This window comes from Rhagoletis pomonella, unplaced genomic scaffold (assembly GCF_013731165.1).
Source record: "Rhagoletis pomonella isolate Grant_MI unplaced genomic scaffold, Rhpom_1.0 Rhpom_scaffold_00001, whole genome shotgun sequence".
Taxonomy (NCBI): Eukaryota; Metazoa; Arthropoda; class Insecta; order Diptera; family Tephritidae; genus Rhagoletis; species Rhagoletis pomonella.
This window is the reverse complement of record NW_023458555.1, coordinates 51,688,429-51,707,026: the sequence shown is the minus strand read 5'-3', so window position 1 is coordinate 51,707,026 and position 18,598 is coordinate 51,688,429. Positions and strand designations below refer to the sequence as shown.

At 40.1% G+C, this 18,598-nt stretch overlaps 1 protein-coding gene across 2 annotated transcripts in view; it reads left to right on the top strand.

Moving 5' to 3' along the window:
* LOC118746154 (peroxisomal N(1)-acetyl-spermine/spermidine oxidase) overlaps positions 1–15,883 on the top strand; it is a 31,285-nt gene extending 15,402 nt beyond the window's left edge. The window contains exon 5 of one of the 2 annotated variants that reach the window (XM_036479941.1): positions 14,229–15,883. In XM_036479941.1, coding sequence (XP_036335834.1) covers positions 14,229–14,411 — 183 coding nt within the window. In that variant the 3' untranslated portion in view covers positions 14,412–15,883. Of the gene's footprint in view, positions 1–8,923; positions 8,962–14,228 lie in introns of those variants that run through there. The other variant, XM_036479948.1, reaches the window with a different exon arrangement.
* Positions 15,884–18,598: the final 2,715 nt, after the last annotated feature.

Here is an 18,598-nt window from a genome sequence, read left to right as displayed (position 1 = left end):
GGCGTTAAGTGCTGTTGTTGTACTGTGCACTTTACGGAAACCATGCTGATGCTTCGCTGGGGTCAGGTGGTTTGTGAAGTACGGGAGTAGCAAGGCCTCGAGTGTCTTCGCTACCGGGGAAAGGAGTGTTATCGGACGTAGGAATCTCCTTTGTTGGCAGGTTTCCCCGGTTTGAGCAGTGGGACCACTCTCCCCACCTTCCAGATGTCTGGGATGATGAGAGTGGCCATTGACAAGTTTAGGACCTCCGTTAGGTACGCTACCCCCGCAGGACCCAAATTTTTCAGCATCAGCATGCATATTCCGTCGGGACCCATGGCTTTGGAGGCTTTCGCCTTCCCGATGGCCACCTGAACTTCACCGCAAGTGAAAGCAAGGGGGGCACAAGTTGTTGGCAGTTTGTGCAGCCTTCTGGTCACTCGACGCTTGGCTTTGTCCACCGGAGGATGCAGTATGAACTGCCGGCTAAAATAGCTCGCGCATCGCTCCGGGTCCGACGAGGCATGGTCGCCGAAGGAAATTTCGACTCTGTCGTCGTGCTTCGTCGGATTAGACAATGACCTCACGGTTGACCAAAGCTTGCTCACATCAGAGGTAAAATTACAGGTCTTCAGATGCTCCTCCCACTTCTTCCGCTTATGTACGTTTACTAGTTGCCGAATCTCCGCGTTGAGATCCCTGATACGGGGATCTCTGGGATCGGCCTGACGAAGGCTATCACGCTCATCGGCTAGAACAGCCGCTTCGGCAGGGAAGTTTGGACGTGGGTCCGATATACATCCTGCCGGTATGAAGCGAGTTGCAGCAGCAGTGACAGCCCTGCGGAACTTACGTTCACCGAGATGGACGTCGGTTGGTGTGGGGAGCGCTGTGAAGGTGTTTTCGGTAAACTCCGCGTAACCTTTCCAATCAGCTTTAGAAAAGTTGATATAGGTCCGGTGTTTGGCGGAGGCAAAGTCGGTTGGTTTATCTATCGAGATGACTATGGGTAGGTGGTCTGATGCTAGAGTCAGCATAGGTCGCCATGTTATGCTGTTTATCAGACCAGCGCTAATTATTGTGATGTCTGGCGAGCTACTGCAGTTACCCATAATCCTGGTGGGTGCGTCGTCGTTCATTGTGCAGAATGTCGAATCGTCTATCTGCTCAGCCAAGTCTGTTCCCCTACGATCGTTTGACAGGCTTGAGTGCCAAAGATCGTGGTGCGCATTAAAGTCACCTACTACCATACGGTTTTCACCTCTGAGGAGCGCACCTATATCAGGGTGATATCCTGCCGGGCAGCAGGTGACAGGGGGTATGTATATGTTAAATATTTCGAGCTCGACATCGCCTGACCGGATAGCGATGCCCTGACATTCTAGGGTGGTATCCCTGCGGTCGATGTCTGCTTCGATAAGACGATACTGCACGGTGTGGTGCGTGATGAACGCTAAGCCACCACCATTATCTCGCTCCCGATCTCGACGGTGCACGTTGTACCCGGCGCAATTCAACAAAGATGAATTGCTGTGCAACTTCGTCTCTTGGACCGCAGCTATCAATATACCATGCCGACACATGAAGACGGTCATCTCCTCAATCTTGCTCTGTAGCCCGTTGCAGTTAAATTGAAGGAGCTTCATGTGGTTCGGGAGACGTGTCGTGATGTGGGGTGTAAGTGAAGTGTATGTTCTTGCCGCCGTTGGCTGTGTGTGCTGCTGTGGTGATTGCCGCCCTGTGGTGGTGGCGGGGGGCGTCGCAATCGGGGTCTGCGACCGAGCAGCGCAACACGGGCCCTCCAAGTTCCCAGTCAAATCTCGCGTGGTACGCAGACCTGAGCATGCCCTAAAGTGGCACCAGCCAAGGCAGGTGTTGCACTTGACTGATGTCACATTACGGAATATCCTGGTCTGACATACCGTGCAGATTGTAGGGGGAACCAGGAGTTGTTGGCGGCGGCGTGTGGGTGGTGGTGCGATTGTGTGTTATGTGGTTTGTAGTGGCTGTGGTACGGTCTGTGGTGTTATTATGTTGTTGTGTTGTGGTGACTGTGTGGGGCTGCTCGGGCGGACGGTGGTAAGCCGTGGAGGCTGCTCTGTTTGAACAACAGGGGGCCACGTACGACGTGGTAGACAGTGGTCTATGTGTCCGTAGTACCGAGCAGACTCTGAGGTGACTCCACCCCTCGCAGGCATTACACTTGACTGAGGTGGAGTTGTGGTGTAATCGTCTCCGGCATACACAGCAGGTGTAGGTTTCTGGCCCTGGGTTTGACTCGATGCCAGTCCTGAGTAGGAGAATACGTAGTGAATGTATCCCTATGGTCGGGTAAAACCCGAGTCATTCCGGTACGTAGAACCGGCTGTCGTGGGAATGACATGTCGGTTTGGTTCGACTCAAGTGGTTAAATTTTTTTATACTAAGTGATACAAAAAATACCACAATATTAAAAATATATATATATGTATATTTATATATATGTATATTTATATATATGTATAATAGCTCAATCAGCCACCGACAGAGCGCCCTTCCGTACCTGCCGTCAGGCCCGTCGAGAGGGAGGGGGAAAAGGGGTGAATCCCCCCCGAGCCCGGGCTTCTTAAAGGGGCCCGAAATATCAGAACCACAACTTGTTATCATTTTTATTTACAATGTAATTGCTACTTCGTTATAGGCCTTCATTATAAACATATTACCAATCGTGCTGATTCTTTCCGACTCTATAAATTAAAGAAAATGAACATATGACCCAAAAGGGGGACTGGTACTGTTGGTTTTCAAAACCCGCTGAAACTCGCTAGAATACAACTTTCGGATAGTTTTTCTTCTTTCAACAGCTGCTTTATATTATCGAAAAAGTCTGCTCTCCTTATATAATGTTTTCAAAAGTTGGTACACAGTTTCTTAGCTTAAGGATGGAACTCAAGAGATACGTATTTATTGAACTGATAAAATTAATTTTGAGGTCAATATTCGCAAAAAATAGCTTGTAGTCTGTTTTATGCAATAAGTAGCATGAATAAAGCAGACTTGCGATTTGACATGTAATCCAAAGAAATTAAGAACATAATAATTATGAACATAGACTTCTATTGCTGTGCAGCTTTAAGTCGTTTCAGAAGTAATTTTCTGCTTAGAACTCGAACTGGAGCTTACAACTGTGCGAAGATATAGAGGTTTTCCGGGGTTAAGAACACGACAAAAGGCTTGAATGGCCACTTTTTTTTGCTCTATGACATTTAGTACTATTCTTAACCTTCAAAATGCGCCTTAGAGGGTTGCTTTACGAGTTTTCCTTCAGAAACTATGGCCATTGGAAGAAAGCATATGCTTAGTTTGGCGATGTTAGATTCGAGGACAAGACGGTTAAAGTGGACGTAACTCTTGAAGGAAAAATTTGCGATGGAAAGACCAGGTGGAGAAGGACTTGGATTCACTTGGCATTTCCAATTGGCGTCAGTTTGCACAGAAGAGAAACGACTGGCCCGCTTTGTTAAACTCGGCCAAAGTCGCGTAGGGGGTTACAGCGCCAAATAAGAGGAAGAAGTAAAGGATTTGAGTTAAAAAGAATATAAATTTTAACTATGAGTCAATAACACGTTCAATAGCTTACAATGTTGCTTTCAAAATGAGCCCTGACTCTAACTAAATAAAAAATAATTTTACCTGAAAATTAAATTAGTAAAATTGCATATACAGCCTTTATTTGCTTTAACTCATGCATGTTCCTCTTTAAAATGTGCATAAGCAGCCGAACAAATGCACGAAATTTTTGGGAATTAACTCGGGGGAATTTTCGATGAAAACACTGGTAAAAATGGCGAGCCGTTGTCTTTTGTACAAATAAGCAAACAAAGCAGGCGAGTTCGGCGTCCGCGCTAGCCGACTGGTGAGAGTTGCGTGCTACAAGCCTATAGCTGCCAGGTTCGATCCTCGGTTGGAGCGATTGCGAAACAAAAATTTTATTTTTGTTATTTATTTTATTTTATTTATATATTTAATAATAATAATGGATTGGCGCTTACACATATGTTAGTGCTTGGCCGAGCTTCTCCTTCAAATTGTGGCGTGCGCTTTGATGTTGTCACACCTACAGTTTTACGCCGGCTCCGAACGGCGATTTTATTTTTATGAGAAGCTGTTTTTCATGGCAAAAATACACCTGGAGGTTTGCCATTGACTGCCGAGGGGCTACTGCTTTTAAGAAAAAACCTTTTTTCTATATTCTTGCGATGTTGCTTTGACCAGAGATTGAATCCAGGCCCTGCGGAGTGTAAGCGCGCACTGCTTACCGCTACACCACAGCGGCTTACTTACTTTTATTATATCACAATTTTTATTTTATATCACATTTTTTTATTTTATCACATTTTTTTATTTTACTATTAGCTATTTTAAATGTTTAGAGTTGAATTTTATTATAGAGTCAACAACAACTAACTGAAAGCAATGTTAAAAAAATATTGAACTTATAAAAAAATTAATAAAAACGAAATAGATGAAAATCCTACTGACCGTGGGACTCGAACCCACGACCCTCGGCTCGTTAATCCGCAAAACTGACGTCTGTCAGGGCAAAATTAGTTTATATACATACATAAGCATGCCCGTATGTCTTGCGTTTTACGTTACAAACAGTTTTCCACGAAAACATATGGATAATGAAGAAACTGCTTTATTTTATTGTGAAAGAAGGCCGCAAATGCTCGAAGAAACCAGATTTTTCAAAGCTTTAGTCTGGTGGATTCCGCGCCAAAAAAACCTTTTGATATTTTGGACTGTTACATTACATTAGAAATGCTAATGAAAGTTAGACGCTGATTATTTTATTGAATACTGTTTTTATTAACTTCAAAGTAATACAGGGCAAGCGACGAAAAGCAAGTAGTGGCCCTTAAATATAAACAACCCTTAATTTCATGTGCTTTTTAAATTTTCATTAATTTAAAGGTTTCTCAGGATTCAGTGAATTTTCATGATTGAGAGAAGAAGATTCGTGTATATTTACGTTGTCCGATACCGTAGAATATGCATGACCCCGATATAGTCAAAAATCTGCGAAACCTGAGAAAAAACTTTTTCCTTGGTTTCGTGTTCGGCGATTTGGGTCACATGATTTTAAATTAATACAATGTATATATAGGCCCCGTGATTTTTTAGTACCTGGCCCGAGTTTTCTCTCGACGGCCCTGCCTGCCGTTCGTATCTTATATATAAAAATTAGTGGACGTTTTTGGTATGACCTCAGAACGGCTTGAGAACGGCTTCACCGAATTCAACCAAATTTATGCGGCATATTCGGGTTATCATACAGATGGTTTATGTGAAGTTTCATAGAATTCGAAAAAGGGGGCGTGGCACCACCCATACTAACTAATGTATAAAAATAAGTGCACGATTTTGGTGTTACCTTATAACTGGAGAACGGCTTCACCGAATTCAACCATACTGAGTTTAGTTTAGTTTATTTAAAAAACACATACGCATTGTCCATCAAAGTTATTTACTGAAAGACTTATTAGGAGAGTAGGAACATCAATTTACAAAAATTTCAATATTGTTTAATTTCTAAATTGTTTTCTGAAATATCGCAGGGGCACCCTGTGTTTAATTTTATTCTAAAATTTTAATTGCTGTAATTCTCTACTATCTATATGGAAACAAGAAATGTCCAACATTTTATTTCAAAGAATGTATTTTTGACTTTTTTTTCTGTGAAGAGCTTACGCCTGGCTATGCTTTTATTAAAATTCTTAGTATAAAATTTGTCGACTTTAGTGGTATCCTGGCGGCATATAATTACTTTTTTAGGGAAATGTCTGTTTAATTCTTTTTATTGGATAAATTGTTTTTACAAAAATACCAAACAAGTTCACATTGCAGATAACCAATTTTTCGATTTATGCCCACTTAGGCGGCACTGTGCGTCTTTTATTTTTTAAGAACCTCCAAAACCTGTTTGAGTCAGTCTTCAGATCTCATTCTACCTTATCTAAATAATTCCTATAACATTGTGCACTTAATCTGTTGCATTCTGATCTCAGTCCACAGAACGCATCATGATTATTACGATTTTTCCAACTTTGTACTTCACGTGGGCAGCCTTTTTCCGTCGCATCTTATAAATAAGCTCGATTGTAAACCAGCATGGAAAATCATAGTTTCTTCTCCTGCACATAAAACCAACGTACTTTCTCATCAACGTCATTTATTTGATACAGTGTAATCCAATTTATTCGCAAGAAATTGTTGTTCAGTGTTGGGTAGTTCGCTCTTCTAAAATCAAACGTTGGATTAGTATTTGGCATCAAGCTCACACACGCTTTCAATTGAGCCATCCACGCTGGGTGATGTAGTATATCCTCAGTAGAAATGGTCTCTGATCTCTCGATTATTACGTCGCGATCGCTGAAACATAAGTCCAACAATCTACCATTGGTGTTTGAAATATTATTGCATTGAATACAACCGGCTAGAAGGAATTTCTCATTGATCATCGTTTCACACTCCAGTTGTGGTAGACTGCTGTGAATGTTGTAGTCACCAACGATAAATAGATTGCAATTCGGATATTTATGTTTGATGTGAGCCACAGTTGATAAGTGCACAGAGAAAGCATCAGCTCGAGATTGTGGGGTATGTAAACACAACCTAAAATAATATCTCTGCTGCAACCTTTGATTTTGACGTAAACTTGCTCTATAATGCTTTTTTCTATGCTGACTAGTTCAGCCACAATGTCACGCTTAACAGCAATGAACACCCCTCCTCCGCGTTCACACATACTGGTATCAGAATCTCTGTCTCTTCTAAAAATACTATAGTTGCTATTCACTATCTCTCCGTCTTTAATTGTTGAGTGCAGCCATGTCTCTGTAATACAGAGGACATCCCAAAGGCACCCCGCAGAAGTAACTAAGAAGTTTTTTAGTTTAGTTCTGAGTCCTCGAATATTCTGGTAATACACCAGAATGTCTCTGTTGGTTCTCATGTTTCTCCTTGGGGGTGCGAAATGCAGTATGTTCACAATTCTTGGAACTCCATTAACATATTTGATGGTCTTATTACTTATCCCTCTCTTGGTCATTTCCTCCAGCTCAGCATGCAGTCTGTTCAGGTGAATCTGCTGTGCACGGGTAAAATCAGGCTTAAAGTGAATCCTTCCATCATCTGAGTTAACAGACTTAATTTTTAGCAGGTTTCTAGCGTCACTCACAGAAGTTGTGTCGATCAGCAGTGGACGTATCTTCCCGTTCACCGCCTTGCCAACCCTACGTAGCTTAGCGTTGGAGATGAGATCAGCAAGTTCCGGTGGCAGCACTTTGGCTACACGTTCGCGATCGTCACATAACCTCTCCACACCACTCGATTTCCCAGATTCAGGTACATTAAATGCCAGGACATTCTGATCTCGCCTTTTTCTCTCCGTAGTTTCAGCAATTATATAGTCAGCAGCATTGTATTTAGTTAGCACTTGTAGTCTCACTTTCAAAGTTCACCAGCTTGGCTTCGACAGCATCAACCCTTATTTCCAGTAGGGCTCATTGCCTTGACGTGTTCGAACTCTGCCGAGCTATGGACCCCAGCTCGGACCTAATATTGTAAAGTTTTTTTTCGATATCATCCTTGAATGCATTGAATTGCTCGCTGAAGACTTTCGTTATTCTAGCGACAATAGTATCGCCAGCAGTGTCACGCACATCGTCCGCGACTATTACACTAACCTCACTTCTGCAACCATCGCATGCCCATTTGGTATTGTTTTTTTATCCCAGCAGCTAGCTTGCTAAATTCTTTGGTGCTTAGCCCTGTACATTTATAATGGATCCAAGTTCCCCACTCTGAATATAGAATACTTGATGAGTTTTCTCTAATTAAAACAGAGCAGATACCACACTTGACTTTCAATGACGCCATATCAATAGGGTTCGAACGATACTATCGATATTGAGTAAGTATCGATACTGAAGGTTTTAAAAAAGAGTACTTTAATACTCGATACCTTATTTGGAGATTTTACTCGATACTTTGCAAAGTACTCGTAGTATCGAAAACTTTTCAAAAACACACTTTTAAAATTTTTTCTTCCATTGACAACCCAATTTTCTTCATCACTTAAAATAAACTGAAATTGCGTGTAGTCTGTTGCATAATATAAACCAAATAATTTAGTTTTTTAATAGTTTGAAAATAAAGTAGGTTTAAAGAGTTTAATAAAATAACATTTTCATACATTTTTCAGTTTATAAACCTTTTTTATTTTTTATGAATAAGGCCATAAAACTTTACGCAAAGTTCACGAAAATTCGGAATTTCTAGAAACTTTTTGGGTATGCAGTTTTGTAACCTTTTCAATATTACGTATAGCCTACTACCGTTGACTTTTAACCGCGTATCGTCATTCTGCAAAACCGCGTAACTGACGTTAGCTGCTGGAAAGTGCAGGTTTTGATGAAATTTTCTTTTTTCTGGCCTACTGGGAATTTCATTTTCTTCGAGTAATTCATTTGCATTTTATCTCGACCGAGACAAATTCTTGTATTTTTTCTTTATATAGAGAAAGCCTGATTAATTACATTTCCAATGGTATTCCATTTTTGTAAATAGAGCAGGAAATATTGAACTTATAACGGAATTTTGTTGACCCAACTTGACTTTTTTATCGATATTTTCCACGCCCATAATTAAAAAAAAATATATTTATTTTTAGGTCCATTTTTGTCAGTTTATAATTCCTTGTTATAGGGAAATATTAAATATAAATTTTGGGCATTTTAGCCTTTGTAGTTAGTTAAATATTTCAGTTTTTGCATTTTTAAAAATTGCAGTTATATAATAGGGTGGCGTGACAGTAACTATAAATACCAATTTTTTGTAAAAAGCTTCGCCTATCTTATAACGTACCTTGTGCAAAATTTCATTAATGTATCTTCAATAGTTTTCGAATTACAGAATTAAAAGCAGCTAGATGGGTCAAATCTTACACTGTGCGGCAGGCAACACAACTGTTTAACACCACACATCACAGTCGGTCTCCCAAGGCACACAAAGGTGCTACAATTTAAATGTAACGGACTGCAGAGCAAGATCTAGGAGATAACTGTTTTTATGGGAAAGCATGGAATATTAATAGCTGCGGTCCAAGAGACGAAGTGGCACGGCAATTCAACCCTGTTGAATTGCGCCGGATACAACGTGCACCGTCGAGATCGCGAGCGATACAATGGTGGAGGTCTTATTGAAGCAGACATCGACCGCAGGGATACCATCCTAGAATGTCAGGGTATTGCTATCCGGTCAGGCGATGTTGAGCTCGAAATATTTAACGTATACATACCCCCTGTCACCAGCTGCCCGGCAGGATATCACTGTGAAATAGGTGCGCTACTCAGAGTTGAAAACCGTATGGCAGTTGGTGACTTTAACGCGCACCACGATCTTTGGCACTCAAGCCTGTCAAATGATCGTAGAGGAATACATCTGGCTGAGCAGATAGACGATACGACATCCTGCACAATGAACGACGACGCACCCACCAGGATTATGGGCAGCTGCTGCAGCTCGCCAGATCTAACAATTGTCAGCGCTGGTCTGATAAACAGCGTATCATGGCGACCTATGCTGACCCTAGAATCAGACCATCTGCCCATAGTCATCTCGATTGATAAACGTACCGACTTTGTTTCCGTGGATCACCGGACCTATGTCAACTTTTCCAAAGCTGACTGGAAAGGCTTCGCGGATGTTACTGAAGGCGCCTTCACTGCACTGCCCATACCAACCGACGTTCATGTAGGTGAACGTAAATCCCGCAGGGTTGTCACTGCTGCTGCAGCTCGCTTCATCCCAGCAGGATGTATTAAGAATCCACGTCTGAACTTTCCTGCTGAAGCGGCTGTTCTAGCCGATGAGTGCGACAACCTTCGTCAGGCCGATCCCGGAAATCCCCGAATCAGGGATCTCAATTCGGAGATTCGGAAACTTGTGAACGCACGATTGAGAGAATACAAAGGTTGCGCCGATCTCGGACCGCTATTCCTCTCTTAACGAATTTGACAGAATCGTTGTTTGCATGACGTCACACTTGTGCAACTTGTTTACGTTTTCCTTGCAACATTTTTTCTTCTTCTTCCATTCTTGCTCACGTTTTGGCATTCCGCTCTCGCAATTGCACCAGTGCGACGTCACACAAAAGTTATTCTCAAAAATCCTCTCTGATCGGCGCAATCTTGTATTCTATCATTCTTGTTGTGAACGTACATAAGCGGAAGAAATGGGAAGAGCATTTGAAGACCTGCAACTTCGCCTCTGGTGTGAGCAAGCTGTGGTCAACCGTGAGGTCGTTGTTCAACCCGACGAAGTGTGACGACAGAGTCGAAATAGAGTTTGGTGACCACGCTTCGTCGGAACGATGCGCGAGATATTTTAGCCGGCAGTTCATTCTGCATCCTCCGGTGAATAAAGCCAAACATCGAGGCCCTTATTATGAGCTGCATTCGATTTTCGATCTTCGCTGGCTATCGAAGATCGAAGATCGAAAGTGAAATTCGTATTATGAGCTATGCAAGCGTGTCGAAATTTTCGTTGAGTATCGAATTTTCTGTCGAACAGAATTTTGCTTTCGATGGTGTAGCGAAGTGTTAGAAAATTGTGAAAAATGTATGATTTTGTATATGTTTTCTTACATTTTGGCGGCTAGACACTAATTTTAAACAATTTTTATTAATTTCATGCAGTTCTAACATCGTGAATACTAAACACAAGCTCGAAAGGCTGGTTTTACTTGTGAAAGAAAATCCCAATGCTCTGTTGGCACGATCTCTGAGAACAAAATCGTAGCGCTGTTGATAGTTTTAAAATATTTTAAATAGATTTGGCTCACAAACGCCTCTTTAGATGGTCGGAACTTTTTAATGAATCGGTAGACAAATTTCTTAAATATATTGTATATAAAAATATATTCAAAAGACTAATAAACTTAAATGTTTAAGAGAGCATTTGCTACTCCTGGCCAGTTTACTAAGCTCTCATCCTCTGACGAATCGTTGAACCAGAACTCGTTGTACTCATTTTACCACGTTTTTATAAAATTTCTTTTTTACTTCATTTTAATTAGAACAAATTTGCATAAATATGTATACGCACTCTTTTTAATTTGCTCGATTTGTAAACAAAGCTTCTCAGCGGTGAAAAATATACTATTGTGAACAACCTAAACGAGCGAAATTCACAATAGCGCTATTCTTCATCGAATGAGCGCCATAATACCAAACGAAAATTCGTTCGCTCAGCACTTTCGACCACAGTCGAAAATCGAATGCAACTCATAATAGGGGCCCGAGTGACCAGAAGGCTGCACAAAACGCCAAAACCCAGTGCGCCTTTTGTTTTCACCAGCGGTGAGGTAAGGGTAGCCATCAGGAAGGCGAAAGCCACCAAAGCCATTGGACCCGACGGAATATGTTGATGCTGAAAAATGGTCCTGCGGGAGTAGCATACCTAACGGAGGTCCTCAACCTGTCTATGGCCACTCTCGTCATTCCAGACATCTGGAAAATGGGGAGAGTGGTCCCACTGCTCAAACCGGGGAAACCAGCCAACAAAGGAGAGTGTCATTCAACGCTAGTAGAAGATATAAAGGCCTCCTCACTCCCACAGGGACTCAAACGGTGGTCGACGAATTACCTGAGTGGTCGACACTCGTCAGTAATTTTTAGAGATAACAAGTAAGAAAGTCTAAGTTCGGGCGGGGCCGAACATTAAATACCCGGCGCAAGTATTACATATATGCCTTTTCACCTTTCCGAAAGCTACCGCTACATGGTAAGCCGGGGTGTATCAATTTTGAATAAATTAGCGTCCTTAAATTTCGAAATATTGACGTTTCAAGCATTTCTAAAATTTACCGTTATATGAAAAGCCGTAATTTTAGTCCGATTTCAATAATTTTGAACGTTTTGCTTTTATGTGGCAACCACAATAACCATACCGAGTTTGGTACAAATTGGTAGAACGGTTACCGAGATACATATATGTGATCATAAGTGGGCGGTGCCACGCCCATTTTCCAAAATTTTATGATAGGTGTATTTCCTGGTAAAGAATTGTTGCAAGCATCAATTTTGAATAAATTAGCTTTAATATTTACTGATTTATCGAAGATTTCGTATTTCTCCAAATTACCGTTATATGGGATGTGGGCGTGGTTATTGTCCGATTTTTTTAATTTTCGGCAATTTGGTATCCTGTACCAAGGCCAATAACTGTGCCAAGTTTGGAAGAAATCGGTGCAGCGGTTGCCAAGATATACACATGTAACACTAAGTGGGCGTTTCTACGCCCATTTTTCAAAAATTTATAATATTCTTATTTTTCGTCTAAAAGTTATTGCAAATATCAATTTTGAGTTAATAATCTTCAGTAGTTACTAAAATATCGCAGTTTTCGTATTTCTGAAAATTACCGTTATATGGGAGGTAGGCGTGGTTATTGTCCGATTTTGCCCATTTTCAATACCATCCGTCCTACGCCCGAAAGAAGTACACGTACCAAGTTTCGTTAAGATATCTTAATTTTTACTCGAGTTATCGTGTGCACAGACGGACGGACAGACGGACGGACGGACAGACAGTCACCGCTTAATCGATTTCTGTTTTCATCCTGATCATTTATGTATACATTTGTCTATATCTATCTCGATTCGTTTTGCCTGTTACAAACAACCGTTATGTGAACAAAGTTAATATATCCTTGTGCACAAGTGCGCTTGGGTATAAAAATAGCAAACCACGTAAAATTAAAGATACCACAGGATGGTGTCCTGTCCCAGCTACTGTTTAATTATTACATCTCAAAGCTACCTCAACCACCAGAGGGTGTTAATATTGTCTCCTATGTCGACGATTGTTCGATCAAGGCGTCTGGGAATGGAATTGATGACTTGTGCTCGAAAGTAAACGGTTATCTCGCCGAACTTTCTCGCTTCTTCACTGCAAGGAGCCTTGCCCTATCCCCTGCGAAATCCTCGGCAACCCTTTTCACCACCTGGACGAAGGAGGTCAGACTGCAACTGGGTATTCACGTCGATGGCGTAATACCGACGGTGAATAACCCGAAAGTCCTCGGAGTTACCTTCGACAGTCTGCTCTCCTTCTCGGCGCATACAACCGCAATTGTCAACAAAGTACCGAGCCGCAACAATTTCCTCAAGTCGCTGGCCGAAAGCACTTGGGGCAAAGATAAAGAAACGATGTTGACAACATACAAGGCAATTGGCCGGCCGATTCTAAACTATGCGCGTATGGTCGCCGGGGACTAGCAGGACGCGGTGGATGAAACTACAGACCTGCCAGAACACGGCACTACGAACAGCGACTGGATGCCTCCTGATGACGCCCCAGCACCACCAACACGACGAGACCCAGATGCTCCTAGTAAAGGAGCACAATGCAATGCTCTGCCAGCAGTTCCATATGGGGAGCCACAGACGCGGTCATCCCAGCAAACAGCTGCTTGCAGAAGAGCCCTCGCCAATCCACGTCAGGAGGCATCTCTACGAACTGACGGACGAAGTCCAGAGGTTTATTAAACAACCTCTGGACCCGTCAACCTACCGACAGGCCCCTTACGATATTCACAGGGAATCAGTCTCGAGTTACGTAGACTCCCGCCCTGTGTCGTTCTAGGCACACAACCACCGGGCATGGACGGGAAAGAACTTTGTCTGCTTCGGGAGACCCGCACTACAATAGCCCAGCTGCGCTCTGGCTATTGCAGCAGGCTCTTACCTGAGCAGAATCAATGAGGATGTGCCCAACCAATGCCCGGCATGTGGAGAGTCGTCGCATGACTCCCGGCACCTCTTCACATGCCCTGAGAACCCCACTGAATTTACGCCCCTGTCCCTATGGACAGACCCTGTGGAAGTCGCACACTTCCTGCGCCTCCTCCTAGCTGAAATGGACGACAACGTTGACGGATGAACCGACCTGAGCGGGGCTTAGTAGCTGCTACAACAGCAACAACAACAACTGTGCTTATTAATTTTTTATAAAATGTATAAAGCGGGAATATGCCTAGACTTTTTAAAAAGCCATCTTAATTTAGACAAAAACGCGTTACTATGTAGGTATTGAAGAACCTGCCACAAAATAATGCTTAGAAAGTGACTATAACCGACCAATAACCGTAGCATATACATACATACTTATAGTAATGTTAATAAGCATTTACTTATCATTCAGCCTGCAGTTTTGTTCGCTGGCGAGCATACACACTCCAACTTTTATTCAACTGTACATGGTGCCTATTTGAGTGGACGGACGGCTGCTCAACACATTCTCTCTAAAGATGAGCCGGTGGGGGTTTTTATGGAAGCAGATACAAGCGATTTAAGTTCATGGATACAAGGAATTTCGCTGGAATAAAAAGTCATAAATCTAAATACAAAATGCAACGAGTTCGTTTAACACACCAAACGAATGGGAAATGAATTGAGGCAGTGAACTTCCATTAAGATGCGGCCATTTTTTCAGCGTTGGAGTCAATATCTTTGGGAACATTATAAATAGCTTCAGTTAAAACGCGCCACTATGCTAATAAATGGCCATATATATTCGTTTCGATTAAGTTAAATTTTTTTTTGACACAACCATAAATCTTCGCCAGCTCTTTAATGTCTAATTAAGTTTAAATTGTTTTATAACTTAACTGTTGCTTTTGTTAGCAATAAGAAATTCTGCCTTATCCTGAGTTTCACATGAAAAAAAAATTCACCCGAAAATTTGTCATTCGCGCATTGTAAAACCATGGAAACCAAGAGTTAAAAGTGAACCGGTTCGGGGAAAATGAAACTCATGATAAGGCTTATTATGTTTAGGTGCTTTCATAAAGTGCGAAATTCTGGATACATAAGTTGAGAGTATAACGGTAAAAACTATATGCAATATTTTATTGACTATATATTTGCGCTAAGATTACAAAATTTTTAGTTCATTTCCAGTTTGATACCATTTAATAGTATTTATAGGTGTTTTCATTTATTTTGTGAGAATATTGTTTATAAAAGCATTTATTTTTTGTGTCTATCTTTTTTCTCATAAGGTTATTCTAACCGCATTTGTTTGGTTATTTTGGCAAATACATTTTTCGATATGTTTTTGTAAGATAATGAAACACTGATAAGATAACTAAATTGTGTAAAACTTGTTGATATTTGACTATAAAATGCTATATTCAGTACATTTTAAATCATTTGAACTATCGATTATGCTAACAAATGAATGAAATAGGATTAATCTAAATATAGAAGTATGTATGTGCAAGTGAGGCAATATGAGAGAAGAAGTTTGTTCATTATTTAAGTTATTTATTTATTATAACATACATACATAAAACATTATGCATACATACATATTATGATATTACCCATAACTCTCGATGTTTGCACAAGGATGAATTGTAAAATATGGTCCCCACGAATGACAATTTTTTGGTATATTCTTACTGAAAACAGATTTAAGTTAAAAGTGTTATGAAGGATAGGATATATGGAAATCATAAGCTGAAATTTGAAATAAAGACATTGGCACTCGCATATGTGAACATCGCTTAACTTAAATCAAAAAGTGCACAGAGATATATATTATTCTGCGTAATGCATAGCGCTGATTATCTATATTGCAATGTGTATTTAATCAATTGTTAAAAACGAAAGTAATTTTTTAAAGTTGGTATGTAAGGATCGTCTGTTTAAGTTGTTTTATTTGACGAAAAAGTTTAGCGAAATTTGTATACATATTACAAAATTATAAAAAGAAATTAAATATACATGCAAATGCGATTCAAATTGCCCCGAAAAAATTTATGTTTACAAAAAAATAAAACCATATAACAAATAAATTAAAAAAATCGTATTTTTTGCTTTAATTATTTAGGGAGTTGGCGATTTTTACTTTATTAGCTTCTTTCATGGAAATGAAAAGCGAGCATTCGGAAACTACCCTTAGATTTTTCGTATTTTGCCTAAGTCCAGTTTGCCTCTGATTTCACACGTACCGCGAAGTAGCTGGAAACTGCACTGGTCATCATTACATTACCCGACACAAAAATTTAGTAATCATAAGCGTTTGAGAGACACCGACAGCCTCTTGTGGAGGAGATAGTTTTGAGATACATATATGCATATATGTACATATATTATCCTTAAACACTGTGAAACATATTTCCATAACGCAAATGAAGTCGCTTTCGATATCGTACTGAACTTAGATTTTGAGTACCCGACAGCTAGCAGCAGTTAGGAACCAAATATTTATACACGAGATGTGGTACTTTGCTATGACTCTGCTAGTATAATTTTTCCTTTTACATCAACATTAGAGCCGTTTATTTTGAAAGTGGCATAAGCCACCTTTTCAAAAAAAATCTATTTAATATTAACACTAATTACAATTTAACGGTATCTATTCCTTGAAAAAAATTGCATTGCGATGTTGGGAACTACCGAAGTTATATCAGAGAGAAGTTTTACTAATCAGCGGTATAACGAAGACGTTTATTTTGAAAGTGGCCACTTAAAAAATTAAGTTAATCATAAAAATAATTACACCGAGAATTTTACATAAAACAAAGCATACCCACAAAACTAGGAGCTAATTATAGTAAGACTGTATTTTTATGGGTTAAGAGTTAATACACACACGACCATACACTCGAATTTGGTCCGTCTACTTTAATGGCTTAAAAAAATAAATATAATTAAAAGGGCATTTTCAATGCCAATTCGTCCTTGTGAACCAAAAAAATGTAATATTTTTAAATGCTAAAAATGTTTTTCTCCTATTTGGTACCCATATTTGTATTCTAGATTACACTGAAATTTTTAAATAAGTTTTGGAGCTAGTCATATCTTTGAAATTTCAAAGTCATTTAAAGAAAAATCCTGACCCCTGAGGGAATCACTTAAAACGCAGTTTTGCTATATTTGTTTCGTGTGTTTTTATTTTTTTTTGGTTTTTGTTACACGGTGTTACAATTTAATTGAATAAACCTTTATAATTAACACTATTATAATATAATATGACTTTTTCATAAATTTTAGTAAATTGCAGTGATTTCAGAACGTCACTTCAGTAAAATACATCCAACAATATTGATATATGTAAGTAAGTAACTTTTCTGAACTATTTATTTTGAAAGTGGCATAAGTCCCTTCACCTTAATGAAAAGTGGTGAACGAAATTACTTGTACTGAAAAATCTTCAGGAGAGTTAGCATCAATATTTTTAAACGTGGTAACCCTTACATATCTGGATTTAAAAACAAAGGCACTTATGCCATCTTCGAAATAAACGGCTCATTTGAAAAACGCGTTTTGAGCACCGCCGCAGGGTGCGATGTCAATAGGTTCGACATAAACCAATGTACAGAGCAGGGTATGGTGGTACAGGTAACCAGATTATACTTTTCAATATTGGATTGAAAAATTGCCCCAAATGGCATTCCATTGTTTTAAGCCCCATATTATCTGATATGGGTCGGGGAGGTTTTTACTAATTTGGACGTTAGATTTCTTAAAACTATAGCGAAGCTGAAAAATTAAAAAATTAAATTAAGACCAACCAGAAAATCGGCACAAGGTGCTAACGCAAGTATCAGCACTATCACACAAAGCTTAAGATACAAAAAATTAAAAAAAAGTAAATATATGTACAGAAATTCAACACCTGACTTGAACTCATTGACACTCATGAACAGTGGAAAATCTTCTTCAAACTTAAATTTTTGGACTGCACAGCATCGTCTTCTGCTCTGTATCTTAGTTCAGTAGTCATAAACACCAAGTTGAGATGTGGGGCATTCTCGAAAGAGCTTGCCGCGTTATGGAGGAATCTATAGTCCCTGCCCAGCATCGGCCATGGCCCGCCAATATTCGTTCCATCACTACTTTCTTGAGTGTCCGGTGTGGCAACGATCCCTCTTTGTGATCTCTGTTAGACGAGAAGTGCTGGACATCAGCCTGGTATCAAGCAGTTTTTCTGACCAGATAAAGAGATTGTTGGTGTCCAAAGATCACTTGTTTTCTGACCACTTCTACATTAAGCTCACTCTTATACAGTACCAAGAAACGAACCGACTGAGAAAAATCTAAAATATAGAAATACACGGTTTTCGCGATAAGTCCTAATAAGACCTGATGAAGTGATTCTCTCGAGCACGAAGGTTGCCTCTCTCAGTGAACTGATGTCATCGCCAAAAAATTCATGAAGCGGTGAACTTTGTGAAAATGCCTGTAATGCTGCTTTCAGGGCCTCTTACCCAAGCACCCTATCAGTTCCGCGGTCCTTTTTTCTCTTCTCCAACATCAGATTAAATAAATCATATTCTCAACAAGATATTAGCTCTGATCCAGTACTCCATGAACTTACAGGATTTTACACGAACTTGCAGGAAGTTGCAGGAAAAATGTTTCCGTACTCCAAAATCCTATAAATGAGGGCGACTTTTGGAGAGTTGTGTAGAGAATGAAGTTGCAAGATTTTACCCGAACTTTTTCTTCTGGTAAAATCATGAAAAGTTTCAAGCAATCACTGGTTGGCGTTTTTACAGGAAA